This window comes from Ursus maritimus, unplaced genomic scaffold, assembly GCF_017311325.1.
Source record: "Ursus maritimus isolate PB19 unplaced genomic scaffold, ASM1731132v1 scaffold_9, whole genome shotgun sequence".
Taxonomy (NCBI): Eukaryota; Metazoa; Chordata; class Mammalia; order Carnivora; family Ursidae; genus Ursus; species Ursus maritimus.
Genome location: NW_024427107.1, coordinates 55,320,331 through 55,340,292, shown reverse-complemented (window position 1 = coordinate 55,340,292; position 19,962 = coordinate 55,320,331). Strand labels below are relative to the sequence as shown.

The following is a 19,962-nucleotide window of genomic DNA, read 5'->3' as shown; positions in this document are numbered from 1 at the left end:
TAGTAGGGTCACCTTCAGGGAAGGCCTTTCAGGGAACAAACAGTAACCATATTTTTATATTCTCCTTTGTTCTAAAGGCCCCTCCTAACTGCCTCCCTCACACTTCAGATGGAGGGACCAGCTAAAATGCTTCTGGGTCCTTTACTTTTTAATCCTTTATGGCCCATTACTCAATTGTTAATTTTATGACTGATTACCTCTTTTAATGATGATTAGACTGAAGTGCACAAATACTTGTCTAAAACAATATGAGTGCATGACATATTAAGGATTTCTGTCAGAAATGTTCCATATTTCTGAGACCTTTTCTCACTAAGATACTTTACTCTCTCTTTTAAAATATGATAATTTAAGTGGCTATTATGCACATAATTTTATTTTTGAAATACATAATAACCCTACAGGAAACCTAATTATGAGTCATTGTAGCAAAGAGGAGTAAATAATCCTCATGAAGGTCTTCTTTGAAAGCTTTTTAGGAAGCAAAATTAAATTTTACTAAAGAAATAAATCTAACTTTATTTGAAAAGGTTTTTTTTGCATGCAAATAACAAATTTTGGCAATTTCACATAAAAATATATTTTATCAAATGGATATTTATAGTAAATGCTTGATTCCTAGGCCAACTTATTAACATTTCCTATTTTGTTTGGGTTATATCAAATTTTTTTAAAAATGAGAATGAGTAAAAATAGTGTCTGGAGCAATAGCTTTTAGAAATTTTGCAAGGTAAAATAGAAACAAGTAAGCAACAAAAATATAAATACATGGGATGAAGTTTAAATGGAGCGATTTGGAGAAAATAAAAATATAACATAGGAAGTCATTGGGAATGGTCTCTAATATGTTGAAAAGCTAATACAGTATACATTTGATCTTCTTCCTTTTTGTTTTTCCTTTCTGAATAACTTTCAGTAATTCAGATACTCTTTGCTCCATTTTTGTTTTCTGTGTGTACTTCCTGAAGGTACAGAGCAGGCTAAGGTACCTGGGCTGCAGAGTCAAGTAGAGAAGAAGTTCAGAGTCTAGGCTGGAGTGTAAACTGGATCCTGTAGGGCCTTATTAGTCAACACAGAAAGAAGCCATTGAAGGGTGTGGTCAGATTTGCAATTAAAAAAAAAAATACTCTGGCTATAGATGGAGGATAGTTAGTGTGGATGAAAAGTCCAGCTTGAAGGGTCAGTTAGCAGGGCACCTGGGTGGCTCAGTAGGTTAAGCATCTGCCTTCAGCTCAGGTCATGATCTCAGGTCCTGGGATCAAGTGCCACATCAGGCTCTCTGCTCAGCAGGGAGTCTGCTTCTCCCTCTCCCTTCCTCTCCACCGTTTCTCAAATAAATAAATAAAATCTTTAAAAAAAAAAAAAGAAAAAGAAAGAAAAAAAAGAAAGAAGGCTCAGTTAGGAAGGCTTATTGCAGGGATGAGATGATGATATGATAATTTAAGATGCAGCTATTGAGATAGAGAAACAAGAGTGAGCTTGAGGATGGCCTGGATATGGGAGTAAATGAAAAGGATTATAGAAATATGAAAGATGCTTACATCTAGCTTCCTGGCTTATGCAACTCCATGGATGGTGATTTCATTTAGCAAAACTGGGAAATAAGGGGGGGGGCTAGTTTTGAGGTCCTGTTGTATAAAAAATGTCTTGAAAGTACTTTTAAGACTTAGTAAGCCTTGTGAACTTCAGAGAGTTGCTCTACTCTGGACTTGGTTTATTCATCTCCAAAATGAGGTGTTTACACCAGAAGACCTAATCAGTACCTACTGAAATTACAATGTTATCATTATGGTTTCAGTTTTGTGTAAATTTAGAGAAAAGCAGAAAATTATATACTGGAAATGATAAGCTGAGGATTTGAATCTAATGTTAAAGGAAAAGGGATCAAAATAGATATCTGGAAAAGGGAATGGTATAATGAAACTGTAATTTGAAGGATATTATTCCGACAGCTGGACTAAAGCAAGAGAGAAAGTAGCGGATGGGAAGTGAGGGAAGAGGCTGAATCAATGAAGACCCAAACTGTAGTAGGGACTCTAGAATAAAGGAGATTAGAGTTTTAGACAGTGTGTAGACTCAATTAGCAGTATTTGATAACGTAAGTCAGAAAATGAAAGAGAGAGAAACTAAAACTAACAAGTTACGTTGTTATCAAACCTTGAACGGGAAAGTGATGGAGACACAAGAATGCATTTCAGGGATATTAGTAGGGTACTTGAGGATTATCAGTTTATCTGACATGCTGAGGGTATAGCAATGACAATTCACAAAGTAAATTACTTTTTCTAAGGAAAATAATCATTCAGTAATAGGACTAGGTGTAGCTTTACCTTCAAAACATTCTTAAATAATGTTTTAAAAGTACATGCAGAGATTCATTTAAAAGATTATAGTTGGTACTAATAATAATCTCCACAACTTGTTCTAAAACTTCTGTTCTTACACGTTCTCTGATTTCATTCTTTCAGCTCCGTGTGGTGGCCATTTTTCAGCTCCCAGTGGATTGATTCTCTCCCCAGGATGGCCAGGATACTATAAAGACTCTTTGAATTGTGAGTGGGTGATTGAAGCTGAACCAGGACACTCTATCAAAATTACATTTGAAAGGTCTCTACAAATATTTTTCTACCTTAAAAAAAACACAGATGATCTAAAAGAATAGTTGGCATTATCCATTTTATTTATCAAATCAATGTATAATTTTATTGCAATAGTCGATTTCTATGCCTTGAATGCTTCAGAGAGTTCGCCCCTTTTAACCTTTCAGCCTGCTTTCAAGTTAATTTTCTATTTGTTTAGTGCTCTGTCAGTACTGTTGAGATATGCAAGATGGACCTTTTTTGCTTTATATGCATATGTTTTATATACATGTATACACTACTGAGATATGAACATGTGACCTTTAATATAATGAGTTTACTTGTCCTGATTTTAAAGGGCCTGTGTGTTCTGCTGTATTTCGAATGGCAAAAGTGCTATAAACACATTTGCATTTATACTGTAGTACAGCCTAAGACACTTACGCGCATACCTACACCTACAAGTCCTTCAAAAAAATGGCTATGTCAAATTAATGTGTGTGGTGATTGGCCGGTTGAGCATTTTTTTCCCAGGAAAAATAGTATTACTGATCAAATAATCTATGCCATGAAAGATGACAATATTAAATATTAAAAAGTTAAAAGAACGAAGCTTCAGGTCTGTGATTGAATCACTATTCACAAATTGAAATGGAAGTATTTGTATGATTTCTCAATTATATCATTGATTCCATCTTTCAATCCCTTTATTTTAAAGAAGGAAACTTTGTAAGCATTATATCCACATAGAAAACATAAAGATAGCAGAATTATGCTGATGATTGAATTTTACAAATATAACATGATCCTTCCCTAATTCAGGAGGTTCTCCATTGAATTAATCTATCCATACTAGTGTTAAAACTTGAGAAGAAAACAAATTTTATTTGACAGATGTAAAGTATTAAACATTTCGCATGAGGCCATCCTACCTTACTGTGGCCTACACAACTTTACTACAACTGAATTACTTTGCTAGGGCTGCCGTAACAAGATACCACAGACTAAGTGGCTTAACCAACAGAAATCTATTTCCTCACAATTTTGGAGGCTGATGTCTGAGATCAAGGTGTCAACAGGGTTGTTTCTTCTGAGGCCTTTGTCCTTGACTTGTAGTTGGCTGTCTTCTCCCTATGTCTTCACATGGTCTTTCCTCAGTGTGTGTCTGTTTCCGAATTTTCTCTGATAAGAATACCAGTCATGTTGGACCACCCATTTGTTCTCATTTTACCTTGATTTTATCTTTAAAGGACCTTTCTCCAAATATAGGCACATTCTGAGGTACTAGGGCATTAGGACTTCACATATAAATCTTGGCGGATACAGTTCAGCCCATAGCAATGAGTTACACATTTTTAAAAAAGTTTATATTTAGAATATTTGGGCAGAGTTTTTTGTTGAAATCATATCCTTTATTCAGTAATATAGCCTGTGTTGCCATAGCAATTTTAGTGAAAAGCATATGATTTATTCAGAATAAAATCTTCATCAAATAATAGTATTCCATGAATGTGGGACCCAAATTAACCAAACTTACTTTAATTCTATTTGGTTTGGAATATATAATGTAACATAATAATATTGATCATGTCATTGAATAATTTTAAAAATTATATTGATTCCTGTCAATGAGACAGATTTATTACAAATTTTTAATTTGTTAAATTTAAAGCATCACATTTGAAGGATTAGCATATTTTTCTATCATAATTGTTTCATATTTTAAATAAGTACATTATTATAGATATAAATGCATAATTTTAGTATTTCCTGTTTTGGACATAACTTTATTCTATATGAGGTGTTATGATTAAGACAATTGAAAATGTATTATACTCCCATAGTTTGTAACAGCTATCACCCATATATTTCTTACCATGTCATTACCCTTCAATATCTAAATAAAAAGTCTTGAGCCTCATTTTATATGCAGAGGAAAGTCTGGGCCCTCCTTAAATTTTAAGAATTCTGGGGATGCTTTTTTTCACTTCCAGCTTTGAAATCCTGCTCTTAGCTTCATCTCATTTGTGAGCTCTGGAGGCTGCCGCCCTCCCTCAACTCCTTATGCTGCTCCTTATTGGTATCACTTTCCTTCCTTCTCACAAAAACCTTAATACAAGTATAACCAAAGAGGATTATTGCACTGTCTTAAGCTTTTTCTGGTAATCTCCATCTTGGGAATGATCGTGTGTGTCTCTCCAGTACCCTGTCTTATCCCAGACTCTTCCCTGCCTCTGGCTTGTCCACACCCAGGATCTTCAACCCTCCTTCCTCTACTTCTAAATACTCCCTCCAGTATATAGCAGGGTAAACTTCTATTGTTACTTCATTATGCAGAACAACTTAACTATTTGTTTCTCTGAGCTTCTAATTGGGTGATGTTGGGGTGTAGGACTGGGGGTAGATTTTGTTTTTCTTTCCAAACATGCAAATTAAGATTTTTTTCCTAACTCAAAGATCAGTGTTTTCCTAAGAATTCACTTTCTCCACCTCCCAGTTGTCTCCACTACATAAGCATAAAATAGTATCACTAGAAAATTAAGTTTTATTAACTCAAAGTACATTATTTTCTTGAAAAACATCCCCTGGTTTGCTAATGAGAGTCATTAACCATCATTAAATAAATAAATAACATGTCGTATCTCTCCACTCTACGTAGGCTATCTAGAGTTGCCCACTTGAGAAGCAGATTGCAAAGCAGTGCTTATAATTCAGAGCACCACACTTGGCACTTTTGATTTTATACTTTTGTTTGAAGACACATTTTCTCTGTACAAAGTTTTTAACATGTGTGTTCTATCCCTCCTAATAGGCAGTTAGATAGGCCTCTTTGCTGCTTGCCTATCTTGGGTAGATACCTTCAGAATTCTCTAAAGTGAATTAATGTACATTCTATAGGCTATATTCTAAGTTAAACCACCCCAGACTTACCTTCCTGGTAAAAAAACATCTCAACAATTTTTATAAACTGTAATGCCAGTTAAGGAGACAAAAACCAAATTTAATTTTGATAAATATAGTTACTTAGCACTTTTTACACTGCCACTTTCTTGTTCTCTTATCTGCTTACTGTGACACAAATCCTTTAAGTTAGGCTGTAAGCAAGAGCCATACTGAAAAGTGATTTTCATGCTAGGGTTTGTGCACAGCAACAATAAACAGTTCTGTAGGTCAGCCAGAACAGGCCTGGGGGGAGAAATGATTCCCAGAGTCCTAAGATTTTGTCTTCTTCCTGTGAGCACCACTGAGCAGGACTTGTCAACTGTGCCTCTTTTCTTAATCCCTAAGTCACCCTCTGAAGCAAATTATAAACCTCATAGCTCCTTCACCATCTTGATACTAATGTATGTATGTAATATACGCACTTATATCTACAATTATAATATATATATATACATATATATGTATATATATATATATATATGACTATCCCTTGTTAATTAGCTCAAATACTGGAAGAATCAAGAGTTAGAAATGCTTTAAGAATTTATTGATGTTATTTTCACTATTTTAGAATAGAGAGGGCATAGCTCTATTGAATTTTGCTTTATATAACTAAAATAAAGTGTTAATTCTTAAAAAAAAAGTTCTACACTGAAATGTTTGTTTGAGGATTAAGTCCTCTACCTTTCCCTCCTACATACACACACACAACACACACACACACAGGCCCGTAAGATTCTTGAGTTGGAGTTATTTGAAAAGAAAATTACTTAAAAACCCTCCTCCATTTCTTCTTTTCTAAAGATCCTTTAAGGGTATGAGATTTTGCTTTAGGGCTGTCCATATCCCATGTGCTTTGTCAGAGAATTGGTTCCTTTAAAATAATCCACATCTTAAACAGCCATCACATGATTAGGAGTAGCTCAGTCTCAAAGCAGTGAGCAAGGGACTTCATCAAGTTAAAAAATAAATGGAGGTTTATCCATTAGGCTAGAAGCATAAAATAGTCACCTTAAAATTAGAAATATGTACATCTATCACTTCTTTGTTTACTGACCTTATAATATCTTGGTGCTTCATTTCCCTCGTAAGATTGTTTTGAGAAACAAGATATCCTCTCTGAAGTAGCAAACGAGAATGATGTCTTGAAAAATTCAATTCCCTTCTGATTTCCAACCAAGCTATTGTTAAGAACACTGGTTGCCAGCTCTTTTATAGTTTCTGTCATTCCGAGAATACTTTTTATAGAATTTGCTTCCAAATAAGGAATTGTATTTATTTCTGAATTATGTCACTTGCTTTCTTGTACCCAGGAGTAATTTAATTTGATTAAAATGAAATTTTAAATAAATACTATTTTTAAGATGATGGCATAGCTATTTTCCTATATTCTTAAATGTTGCAATTGACTAGATTTAATCTACAGGGGAGGAAAAAAAACAAAACAAAACTAGAAAACATCACAAATATATTAGCCACTAGTTGGCTTCTTGAAATTGTCTCAAATGCCTTAAGTCAATGAAATCTTAAGAAATCAAATTTCCTATCAAACACAAAGCAAAATAATAATGCCAAGGAACATATGTGGTTTTTAAACTTTATCTCTTAACATAGCTGAACAGTTTACAAGTCTTATTTTCAGATCCACAGAGGAATTTTGCTTTGTTTCTTTCAACAGTTTCTAAATTTTCTCAATATTTGGCAGCTTCTAAATGAACTCATTTACTATTAATCATCCTAAGCCCGTCTTTCTATCCCTTTTCCTGTCCTTCATTCCTAGACCATAGCTATCAGTATCACTCTCCCAGACAGCAGCTTTTTTTTTTTTTACTTTTAAATTAATGACGATTAGTTCAGTTTGGTCAGAATGGCTTTGGATTACATTAAAAATGTTTTTAAAAGACAAAAACTGAGTAAGATTAGGTTCAATTTCATTTTTAATATCATCTAGTGGTTCCACAACATTTGTTTATGATAAAAAATAAATTTAATGTCATAAACAAATGAACACTAGATTGAGGCAGTTTATGAGAAATGTATACAACTGTCTTGAAACACAAGATGAAAGAAATTCAAATTATTGTGTAACCCTAATTCATTTCCCTTGTTATTGTAATGTATTTTTATAGTTCCTTAGGGCAAATCTGTGATGATTTTCTTTCTAAGGATTCACTCTTACTGAACAGTGTTCTCTATATCACCATTTAATGTTGCTATTCTATTAAGAATTGTCTCTTTATGTTTCAATTCAAAGTAATCTCTGACTCTTCTGTGCATTTTAATTTGGTTATTATCAGCTGACTAGTATCGAAGTGAAGCTCGAATTTTAATACTACAATACACTGACTACAAAACAACCAAATAATGGATTCACAATATACAATTGTCTGAAGATTTACTTAAAGGACCTAGTGTATTCCTATGCATTTCCTATTCTAAATTGCATCATTGGAAAAGTTATTTTTAGACCAATGCAGTATATTCCATATTGCAAAATAAAAACCAAGATAAGCTTATGAAATTCATTCATTTTACTGAGTATATTGCTTAACGGGGTGTAAAAGTGGTACAGATTGAAAAATACTTCAGTTGCACTTCCTAAATAGCATTTAAAATGCTATTTTATTAATAATATTTTGTGCGCGTTAAAAGTGGCTCTGTGTTGATTGCATTTATAAAAATTGCGTATTTTAAGAGAATTGAAAACATTAGCAATAACTACCACCAAAAATCTAAAAATAAAACCAGCCTGCATAGCATAGCATAGTATACTGACTGGGATAGAGAGACTTGGGTTTGAGCTATGCAAGTTCTGCAGGCCTCTGTTTTCTTACCTGTAAAATGAGTATAATTATAGGAGCTAACTTACAGTGTTAGTATGAGGTTTGGATAAATGAATATAGATAAAATATTTAGCAGAGCAAGCACTTAGTGAACATCAACTACATCATCATTATTATCATTACCTACTTACAATTCGGACCATTGTTTTGAAATAAAAACTGTATAAAGTTTTTAATGGCCAAAATAGATTTGTCAAAAAAAAAAAAAAAAAAAGGACCACAACATAAAGCAAATGTCAGATTTGAAATATATATACAAGTAAGATGAGAATCTGATTAACAATTGAAGATAAATATGAATCACATAGTTTTCCATAAAATGAGGAAGGTAAAAGAAAGGTGACTCCCAAAAAATGCTTGGTTAATGAAAAGGCCATTTGTTTACTGAGGATGTTCTATAATATTAGAAAGAAATCTTACTTATGAACAACAAATAAATACACACCTCTTTGATGATAATTCTCCATAAGAATAAGAGCTTACAACTTGTATTTGTGCGTGAAGAGATCTTAAATAGTATGATATTAGGTAAGCTAAAGAAAACTTATAATATAAAAATAGTTAAAAATTTAGTCATTTAAATAGCAATGTAAATTATTATTTTCCTTATAGTGTTATTCTCATAAATATATTTTCACATGTGTCTCTTAATCCTAGATTTCAGACTGAACTAAATTATGACGTTCTGGAAGTGCATGATGGACCAAATCTTCTGTCACCCTTACTTGGATCCTACAATGGTACACAAGTGCCCCAGTTTCTATTCAGTAGCAGTAATTTTATATACCTTCTATTTACAACAGACAACAGCCGTTCTAATAATGGTTTCAAGATTCATTATGAAAGTAAGTAATGCCAAAATATTTTTTGATTTCCCTATTCTCTTTTCCCTACATTTGATATTACCATTGTATAAGTAAAAGAACTACAAGAGTTATTAAGAAAATAAAATTAAAGCTTTCCTTGACCAATGAGAATGCTAATGCTTTGCAAGGTATGTGTTTTAGTAAATTCTGCAAAAGATTTTTCAACAATATCTATCTAACTGAAAGGAAATACTAAGGAACTCTCAGAAGTATCAGATAATAAATTTTAAACAGTGAGTTCATGTACTAGTTATTTGTGCACAATTCTGAAAAGCCAATAATAAATAGTAAATATCAATCTAAGATGTATATGAACATTGACAGATTCCCTTAGCATGTACTTCATAAATTCATTCTTTTATATATTACCCATATTAATTGTACACATTTTCCATTTAAAATATTCAATTTTATTATTTTGTGTAAAATACTGAAAATTATGTTAACATTGAAAAATAAGGTACATAGAAGTATATTCAAATAGGACTAACATAACTGATCAAAGACTATATACAAGCTGTAATTCACAGTGTTGCAATCAGCTTATAATAATCTCACTTAAAAGGTTATAGTTTTATTTTAAAAAAATCTAAAATACATCTGGTATTTAAAAATAATTTGATTCTGGTATATACATAGAAACAAGTTTTTTTAATTTATAAACGTTTGGCATATTTATACGTGTATGGGTGTATTGCATATGATGTATACATATAAATTCATATATGCATGCATTTGCATCTGAAGGTACATTGCCATGTATCTTTGCATGAAAAGAAGTTTTGGTGAAATGGATCTAATAGCACATTTAAGAAGGTTACTGCAAGATATCTTTATATCAAGTACAGTTAGGTATTAAATCACTTATTTTTATATTCAAGTCTCCTACACCCCTTACCCCCTCAAGAAAAATTTCTGCATTTGAAATTTATAACTTTATATTCCATATTGGGTGTCTTTTCAGTAGATTTGATCAATGGACTCATGGGCTTTTAAAACCATAATAAATATATATTCATTACTCTTTTAAAGATCGTATTATCCATAATATTATTTAATTATATTAACTTCTCTTTTTACTTCGAGCTTTATGGCATGGAAGTATATTTCCAAAATATTATTATAAAATGTAACAAGAGGATTAACACATACTTGGGGATTCAAATGAACTGAAGGGCCTTAATTGAGATTTTTAGTTTAACATGTATGTGTTAAATTTGAGTCCGAGTAGAGTCATTTTTTGCAATCTATTTCAAAATTAATTCTTATTAGCAATTAATTTTTATCAATATGTTACAAATGGGCAGGCACTTTTCCTTTAACCCATTGCTGTATTCTATACCTAACAAATCACATTCAATCCCACTCCAGCCGAGGTGTGTGGTCTTGATCACGTGTCAGACATAGGACAATTATAAGAATTAAGTAAAATCACACATGCAGTGTGTTTTTATAATAGCATGCAGTAAGTAATGAATGATAGCTCATATTTTTTCTTTGAAAACTAATCGGATGAGGAATTAAAATGATAAGTCAAGCTGAAATGTATTTTTGTTACAAAAGAAATTATTCACAGACACTTGTTAAAGACATTAGAGCAGACTTTTACTACTTTTTACTACTTTTCCTATAAGGGGAGAGAGACTGAACTCAATTCTGACTACAAATGGGACTTTATAGTCAAGGAGCAGGGTCTTGCTTGGCAGGTTGGGGGAGGGGGAATTCAGTGGACGGGATTGCTAAAAGGGGCAGAGGATTAGAGGTAGGGGGTATCTGGCTAAACCCACCAGCCAGGATTTTTGCTAAAGGTAGGCCAGAGTGAGAAGATACTGAGGGTGGGGAATAAGGAATTTGATTAGGTATCAAGGGAGAGGGGATTTGCAGTAAACTGACCCAGTAGGATTGTTGCTAAAATTGGACTAAATGGGCCACAGGTAAGATCTAGTCAGAAGGATTCACAGGAGCCTGACTAAAGTTTTAAGTTTGTTCAAGGCAAAGCGTCTATGTCACAGTCAGCAAGTTTGTCACCCACAGGCTCTTGGTAACATAATCAAAGTTACCGTTGGAGGCTAGTGACGAAAAAGGCAGAGTGGAGGCTGAGAGCTAGAGAGGCTGAGGTTGATCACAGACACAGTGGATGTTGGTTTGGGTCAAATCTGGCCCGAAGGGCAGTAACGTTCTATTTAAATTAGTTTGTAAGAAATCACTTCCTCTCATTTTATTCTGTTAGATGTTGTGGTTTAATTACTACTGAGAAACAATTTCTAACGTCACAAGCCCTTTATTTTCAGGAACACAAACAAGCAAAGACCTGTTTTTTGTTATTGTTACTTAGTAAGTTTCCCAGCTGGAGGTAACCAAACTATCTTTTTTTAAATGAACCATTCACAAACCCCAAAATCAGTAGAATGAAATTTTAATTATAACACTAATTAAAACTTTAAAAATGTACTTGGTATTTAGTGAATTTCTATTTTTTTAATTAAATCATTAAAAAAGAAAACTTGATTCTTCCAGGAGACCAAAATGCAATGGGAAGGATTATTCGCAGTGTTACCACTGCTTTCACTGCAGTTTTTCATCGTATCCCTTTGCTGGGGCACTGTTTACCCAACTCTACTTTCTCTCAAAAGAGGGAGATTGCAAAAACTGCACCAATGACATAAGATTCATAATTTTCAGAGCACATTAAAAATAATGATAATAACAACATGGACTAGAATTTAGGAACATAACCCATTTTTTGCTTCAATGCAATTAATTTTCTCTCCCTCTCCCAGGAAAAAGTTCTTTTTATTATGTTTGTATTTCTTGAAATACAAATATAATTAAGTCTTCTTGGATATATAAATAATACATAAAACAATAAAATTATAAATGGATACAGAACAAATTTATAGACACAGGTACCCATCTCCAAAGACATATTTTTTGTATGCATGTATACATGTATTTTTTTCATCTGTGGGACATGGAAGACATCTAAGAGAATGTACTTTTTAAATAACAGTTGTTATATTTAAAGTCAATACATATGGGAGAGGTAGAGGAATCAAAACATTACCATTGCCTTGATTTATTTGCTTATCAATCAATTATGAAATATCTCCTTAGACTTATTCTGTGACTGCTAGATGTATGCAGTACAGTAAGAGACATAAAAGATACGCATTATCTTACTTTATCCATCAGTTGGAGAGACAAGAAGGACAAATGGAATGATTACTATTCACTGACCTTTACTCCGAATAATCTGAAAACATTAAAATCACTTTTGGAGAATTACATTTGCTTGATTTTGTTTTTACCATGATTTACACTGTACGTGACTTCTTCAAGCCCACATTTCACTGATCTCTTAAGATTTTGCTACAACATAGGTGTTTTGGATAAAGAAAAGTTAATCATGACTTGAAGGAGAGGGCATCTGAGCTTGTCTGGTAAAAATTGAGATTTTGTAAGTTAAAGGGATGATTGAGTGTCTTCGTGGTAGTGAAACTAGTAAGGAAACTTACCTGACTGGTAGGAAAGATGACTACTGAGAAATAATAGAGATTACAAATGGTAGAGTTCAGTTTGGAAGTCATGAATCTAAAGGTGATGACTTTGAACTTGGTACCATGAAAAGCAGGGTACAGAAGCAATGAAATAACATATTTTAGGGATATATGTGTCCAATATTATATCCAGGAGAGATTGGAGATGAAGGATACTGAAAGAGAGGGCAGATGTCTTTGTTTGTCTTACAGAATTGAAGTGATGAAGGCCTTGGGTAGGGTAAGAGAAGTAGTAAATGACATGATGCTTTTCAATGAGGATAGATTTCAGACATTTTGTGGAGGAAAAACATAATATGAGAGGGACTCAAAGATGAACGAGGATCTCAAAGTCTTGGATGCTTAGAAGTATAATGGTCACATTGAGAAGAGGAATATATCAGGTTAAAGTAATTGTGTTGAAGATACGATTTTGTAGTTTTTTAGTTTCTCATTAAAAACAACAACATTTAAATGAAATGGATATGTTCGATAAATGTATTTAAGATGTATAATTTGTCTTTTTAAAAATTGAACTACTATGTTTTTAGTATTTTGTATAGCTTCATTTTAAAATCAGATAGTGAATACAAATAGTTTCTCTTGTGAATGTGATTTAATCAGATATAATTTGAAAATGTTAATTATTGTACTTTTGGAATATAAAAACAACAGTAATTCATTGTTTAAGTCTTTCATTTAGGAAGAGGAAGATGATTATTTATTTTACTTTATACCTCAGTTCTTAACTCAGGGCATTTTCACATCACAGGGAACATTTGGCCATATCTGGAGACATTTTTGGTTGTCATGACTGGAGAAGGTAGAGGTCAGGAATTCTGCTAAACATACTGCAAAGCATAGGACAGCCCCAGGGCAAAGAATCATGCAACCCAAAAACTCAACAGGGCCAGTGTTGGGAAACTATGTCTTATGAAGGGAAAGGCATTGCCATGGTGTGGTTTCAGTAGACATCATAAGTCACTAGGAAGATTATCATCAGGAGACACCAGGTACACTACAAGCTATTGAAAACCCTGAGAAGTAGCTACCAGAGCAATTGTAGTGCTTTACTTAGAAAGCTACTGGTGTTCATACTTTCATACATCATTATATATTCATATCTATATAATTTTTGTAAGGATTGACTTATTTATTTGAGAGAGAGAGTGAGGAGAGGGGCAGAGGGAGAGGGAGAGATAGAATCCCAAGCAGACTCCTCATTGATCACGGAGCCTGACATGAAGCTTGATCCCAGGACCCTGAGATCACGACCTGAGCCAAAGTCAAGAGTCAACTGCTTAACCAACTCAGCCACCCAGGCGCCCCTATAGCTCTATAATTTATAACAATATAAATTTTGATAGATAATTATATATTTTCATCATGTTCTTAAATAACTAAGTGATCTGAACGTGGGCTTCGTGGGTAGAAAATGTCAAAACAAATTTGTTAGACAATTGCTGGTTGTTTAAATAAAGCTATGGGAACATTCATTATTTGTGACCATCATAACTCACAGTCGTTTGAAGAAATAGGAATCAGTTTTGGCAAATCTGAATCCATCAAACTTACTCTTTGTCGTATTCCGTTTGTTTTGTAGGTGTTACAGTGAACACTTATTCTTGCTTGGACCCTGGCATTCCCGTACATGGCCGTCGCTACGGTCATGATTTCTCCATAGGTTCTACTGTTTCATTTAGTTGTGATCCAGGATACAGGTTGAGCCATGAAGAGCCTCTTCTGTGTGAGAAAAACCACTGGTGGAGTCATCCACTCCCAACCTGTGATGGTAAGAATTAATTCAATATGCAAAATAAGCTGATTTATAAACAAAAAAGAAGCCAATATAGTATTTATAAAATGTGAGGCTTAAAACAACTATAAATATTTTGTATTTTAAAAGATTATCTTGAATTTTGGTAATTTTGTAATCAGACCATTAATAAAGGAAATAAAAATGCATTATATGTCAACAGTACTTCAAAAAGAAAAAAAATATTGATAACCAGCCAGACTTACCCTATGCCTAAAGATGGTATATGTATTTCTATATATTTTCCAAATGTGCTGAGGTAGCCAGTTTAAGTGCATATTGTGTGCTTGGACCTTTGACAAAGTAGCATTGAAATGTCAAATTGCTATCAATAAATTCACAGAAGGGATAGGACATTACCTCCAAACTTGGAAGGCAGAATGTACCAGTCCAAATTCTACCTAGTTACACAGCACTATGACAATGTACCCAGACTGTCTGTGGTGGCAAATTCTTGGTTATGATGAATATTCTACCAATGTCCTTACCTCTTCTCTGTTTCAATGGCGAACAAGTCAGAAATGCTTCATTTTTCATAAAACACATGTGAAATACAGTGGAAGAAACTGCTCCCTAATTTCGAGAAGTATTTTCATACTTGCTTCATCAAAAAGCACACACAATGTGAATACTATGCATTATTTGATCTCGGGCTTTACTTTTTATTTATAACACTATTTCCAAGTTCTTATTCTTGTTCAAAGTAGATGACATTCATCATTTTATGATTAAATTTCCAAATACTGTCACAGCCATCATTGTTTAGAAACAGTTTTAGGCCAATTTGTTTTTATAACAAGGTTTAGGGGAATCATCAGCACATCTTCCTTGTATTTGGTACAGTACTATTTATAATAGTCAGCATTCTTACGATCGTAAGTGACAGAATTCCAACTATAACTGGTTTTAAAAAATAAAAGCAGAATTTGCTGTTTATTCAAATCTTAGAAAAGGCAGAGGTGATGTACTTTTCATTGCTAATTATAAACATGAATTCAGACCTTTTAAAGGCTCTATCCATTTTCTACGTAGGCTTTGCTCTGTGTCTTGACATAATTCTCTTTAATTGCAGCCAGGCTTTTTCTACATGGGTGTATCTAGCAGTGGAGAATACACTTGTAGGACATGTAGACTTATTGTCTCATATTTCTAGGATCAGACAGGAATGAGAGTTCTTCCATGTTCCAATTAGAAAAATCACAAGAAATGTGATTAGTCCATACCTGAACTAGTTAGTGTAGTAAAGGAGAAGGGCCCATTACTTTTAGCCTTGTCCAGATCATATGTCCATCCATTTCTATGGTTGAGAAAAAGATAGTGCTGGTGTATAGCTGTTTAGTTTATGGATACTCTGCACTACTTGGAATATGTGACTTAAAGATGATACAGTATCCTTTTTGCTACCAATTCTGTCAGATGAAACCAATTCTGTCAGATGGAAAGAATGCTTTGAATTCAGTTCTCTTTTCTGTATACTTAGGTTTCTGAGTAAAAACTGAATCTTTTTAAATTCATCTTGTTTCACTATTGACCAAGGAACCTTGAACCTCAAGTCAGAAATGGTTCAGTTAGATTCTGTGCCAATTAGTAAATTTGATAAATTTGATAGTAAATTTTTTATACTTAAAAAAAAATATTATTTATTTATTTTGAGAGAGAGAAAGAGAGAGAGAGAGTGTGTATGCAAGCAGGGGGAAGGGCAAAGGGCGAGAGAGAAACTTAAGCATACGCCGCACTGAGTGTGGAGCTCAATGTGCGCTCAGTCTCATGACCCATGAGATCATGACCTGAGCTGAAACCAGGAGTCCCACGCTTAACCTACTGAGCCACCCAGGCACCCCCGATACCCTATCTTTTGCTACAGAGTAACACTTGTCATGCCACTTATATTTTTCTTTATAGTATTTTCCATTCCCTGATACCTTTATGTATTTACTGTTCACTTTTCTGCCAGAATGTCAGTTCTATATGGCAGGAACTTTGTTAAGTTTACTGTTATGTCCTCAGTGCCAAGAGCAGCTCCTGTCACACAGTTGGTACTCAATAAATTTGTGTTGAATGAAAAGAATGAATGAAATATACTTCCCAGTCATTTGGGAATACTTACTATATTTTTATTTTACATTTATATTTTCTTGTCCTTTGCTTTCATTCATCTTTTTATTCCCCTTACACTAGAAAGTCCTAGACCTCCCCTCACCTGTATCAAAATCGTTGTCATTTTTCCCCCCCTGGATAAAGCATCTGGGCAAAATCTGAACTTTTCTTAGATCCTGTAGTTCTTTGCTTGTTATGGCATCTTTTGCTAAGTATAACCACCTTTTTATTCACTAAATCAGTATTCATTAATTTTACTGTATAGGCACTAAAGAAATATTTTTGAACATGAAAAAGCACTGTCTACATTCTCGTTGAGCTAGTGGAGGAGGTAGTTATACTCATTTTCTTATTTTCCGTATTATATTCTTGAGGTGAAGAACCATATGATCTTCTTGTTTCTTTAACATATATTTTTAAAGGGTATCTTCTGACCCATCAGAGATTCTATTAAAACATACATTGGGGCACGTGGGTGTCTCAGTCCGTTAAGCATCTGCCTTCGGCTCATGGCATGATCCCAGGGTCCTGGGATCGAGCCCCACAGCAGGCTCCCTGCTCAGCTACTCCCTTTGTTTGTGCTCTCTCTCTCTTTCTCTCTGCCAAATAAATAAATATAATCTTAAAAAAAAAAAAAAGAAGAAGAGTAGTATGTAGGTTAAAAATCACAGCCAAGTGATGTTTTCTATGTACCAAGGACATAAGGTTGTCATGAGTACTAGGGGTAAATTTGAGGTCGTATGCCTGGTATGACTTGACCCTTTAGGAACTAGGCATTGTTAATTATGATAGCGACCCTAGTTGATAGATAGTTGGGAGGGCCATATGTTCTGAATTACCTAAAATAAGCCTGTTTTTACCTTTTCTCTTGGCACTCCAATTTCACCTTAAAATTATCCCATTTTGTTTGATAAACAATATAGCCATTTTATGGGAGGCGGGGAGGATTAGAACTAAAGAGGTTATGCAACCAGCTCAGGATCACTCAAAGCATTAGAGTCAGAACCCAAAGTTGAACTGAATGTAATTAAAAATCATAATTTCCCTTATTTCTTCCATCTTACTAAAAGATTTGAGTATATAGGCTAACCTAGCAAAAGAGTACATGGATTGCTGTTTAGGATCCAAGAGTTCAAAATAAGCAAGGGTGCATGGAGCTTAAGTATAATTTCTCATATGGGTTTACAGTTCAGATTGCGGAGACCTGGAAATAAAAGAAAACAAATTTAAGATTAAAAACAAACAAAAAATTGTAATGGGATTTGTAATACATGGCTATTTCTGTACTCCACTGCAATACTCAAAATGTTTTGATGGAATTGGTCTAGAAATTATCTGTTGTTTTTGTAGACAATTGAGCATTTCCCAGGTATGTATTACTACAAATAGCAAAGTAAAATTTTATAGGTCTGAGCAATAACATTCAAGGGCTTGGCTTTTGAGAAGACTTTACTGTTTTAAAACTCTAATTGATATTTATCATGTGGTAAGGTAGTGGTCATATGTGGCAAAAATCTGAGAGGGGGAAAAAAAACTACAAGTCAAGATCATCGTATATTTGGCTAATGGCCCTCAACTCATATTATGGGCTTCCATTGTGACTTTGCTGTACTACTGGTCTCTGTCCTTTTATATGTTTTTCTTTGCCAGCTGTTTGCTCTAACGTAAAGTAACTAGGTCTTTCATGTATATTTCATCACTCTCTAATTTCTCTTCAGTGTTTCACTTGATACAAAAATGTCTATCTCCCATTCACAAGAACATATAAACCTATTATATCTGTTACAAAAGTGTTTGTATCCCAAAGACATGTAGCATCCACTAGCAAAGTTGTTGGGATAAACTGAAATTTCATCAGAAGAGGTGATATACAAAAAAAGACAGGAGATCCATGGCATCCTATTTAGACACTCTCATTCTAATGAAGTTTACTGTACAAATGACCATATATTCTGTTGAACCAAATTTAAAAAATATTCTTGGAGAAATTTTCATAATAGTCCGTATACTGCCATATCTTTTACAATATATTTGAGTTCCATTTTCTGTCTTAATGTAAAAAACAAAAATCACATATAAAATTTACCTTCTTTTATTCATCTTAATATTTTAGTCTTCTCATAACGGATTCTAATAGGCTGATTTCCCCTTATATTTTCGTAGCATTCTAAGGGGAAGGGAACTTTTTAGAGAAGCAACCATCATCAGATTGGAAGAATATTCAGTAATAAATTAACCACTTATAAAATTAATCCAACTCAATCCTGCATTAGCATTTATCACTCTGCATTATATCAATGCACGTGTAGGTAATTTCTTGTGATTGTTCAAAAAGCCAATAATGTAAAGCAAAGACAATTCCAAATATTTGCAATGTAAAATAATCTCATTTAGGGAGATGAAGGATTTCATTAGGTTGATGAAAATGATGCTGTGGCTGCTGATGATGGAAGACTCTGTCAATTACAGACAAAGCCATTGACAAATGAGAATTCGTAAGATATAAATCAATTAAAGACAATACTGACACATTTAGGTATTAGGTGCTTAAAAAGAGAATGATTTGAACATGAAAGCATTAAATGAATCTCAGGAAATGAATGCTATCCTTGAATAATTTTTTTTTAAGATTTTATTTATTTTGAGAGAGAGAAAGAGAGAGAACGAGCATGCTCCTGCAAGCGGGGGCAGGGTGTGTGTGTGGAAGAAGGGTGCGGAAGCAGAAGGAGAGAGAGAATCTCAAGCAGACTTTGTGTCCAGTGCAGAGTCTGACGCAGGGGTACAGGCTGCATCTCATGACCCTGATATCATGACCTGAGCCGAAATCAAGAGTTGGATGCCCAACCAACTGAGCCACCCAGGCACCCCATATCGTTGAATAATTTTTATATAGATTGATCATTTGAGGGGAAATGCTACAAAGTAAACGTAAGTGAAGGACATCATAGTATAGCACACTGTAATTTTTTGGTAGAAATTGTGAAAAAAAATCAACACTTGATTCAAGTGTCTAGAACTAGACTGCTAGTGTTCCCTCTATACTTGCCTTCTCATCTGTAAACTGAATAATTACAGTACTTTTCTCATTCGGTTGTTATGGGGGTTAATTGAGTTAATAAAAACAAAAGTATTCAGAATAGTGCCTGTTACATTGTAAGTTCAGTATGAGTCATTGTTATGCTTTTGCTAAGAACTAGTGAGTAGTTGCAATTTTATCCTGTTTTACTAAAATATAAAATACATATATTTTCCTATTTTTAGTTTCATCTTTCAAAAAAAAAA

At 33.7% G+C, this 19,962-nt stretch overlaps 1 protein-coding gene across 3 annotated transcripts in view; it reads left to right on the top strand.

Annotated features, from left to right (window-relative positions):
• Positions 1-19,962, top strand: part of CSMD3 (CUB and Sushi multiple domains 3) — a 1,145,609-nt gene that overhangs the window by 761,338 nt on the left and 364,309 nt on the right. For all 3 annotated transcript variants that reach the window (XM_040625739.1, XM_040625738.1, XM_008689272.2), the window contains 3 exons: positions 2,469-2,607; positions 9,023-9,210; positions 14,371-14,559. In XM_040625739.1, coding sequence (XP_040481673.1) covers positions 2,469-2,607; positions 9,023-9,210; positions 14,371-14,559 — 516 coding nt within the window. The remainder of the gene's footprint in view (positions 1-2,468; positions 2,608-9,022; positions 9,211-14,370; positions 14,560-19,962) is intronic.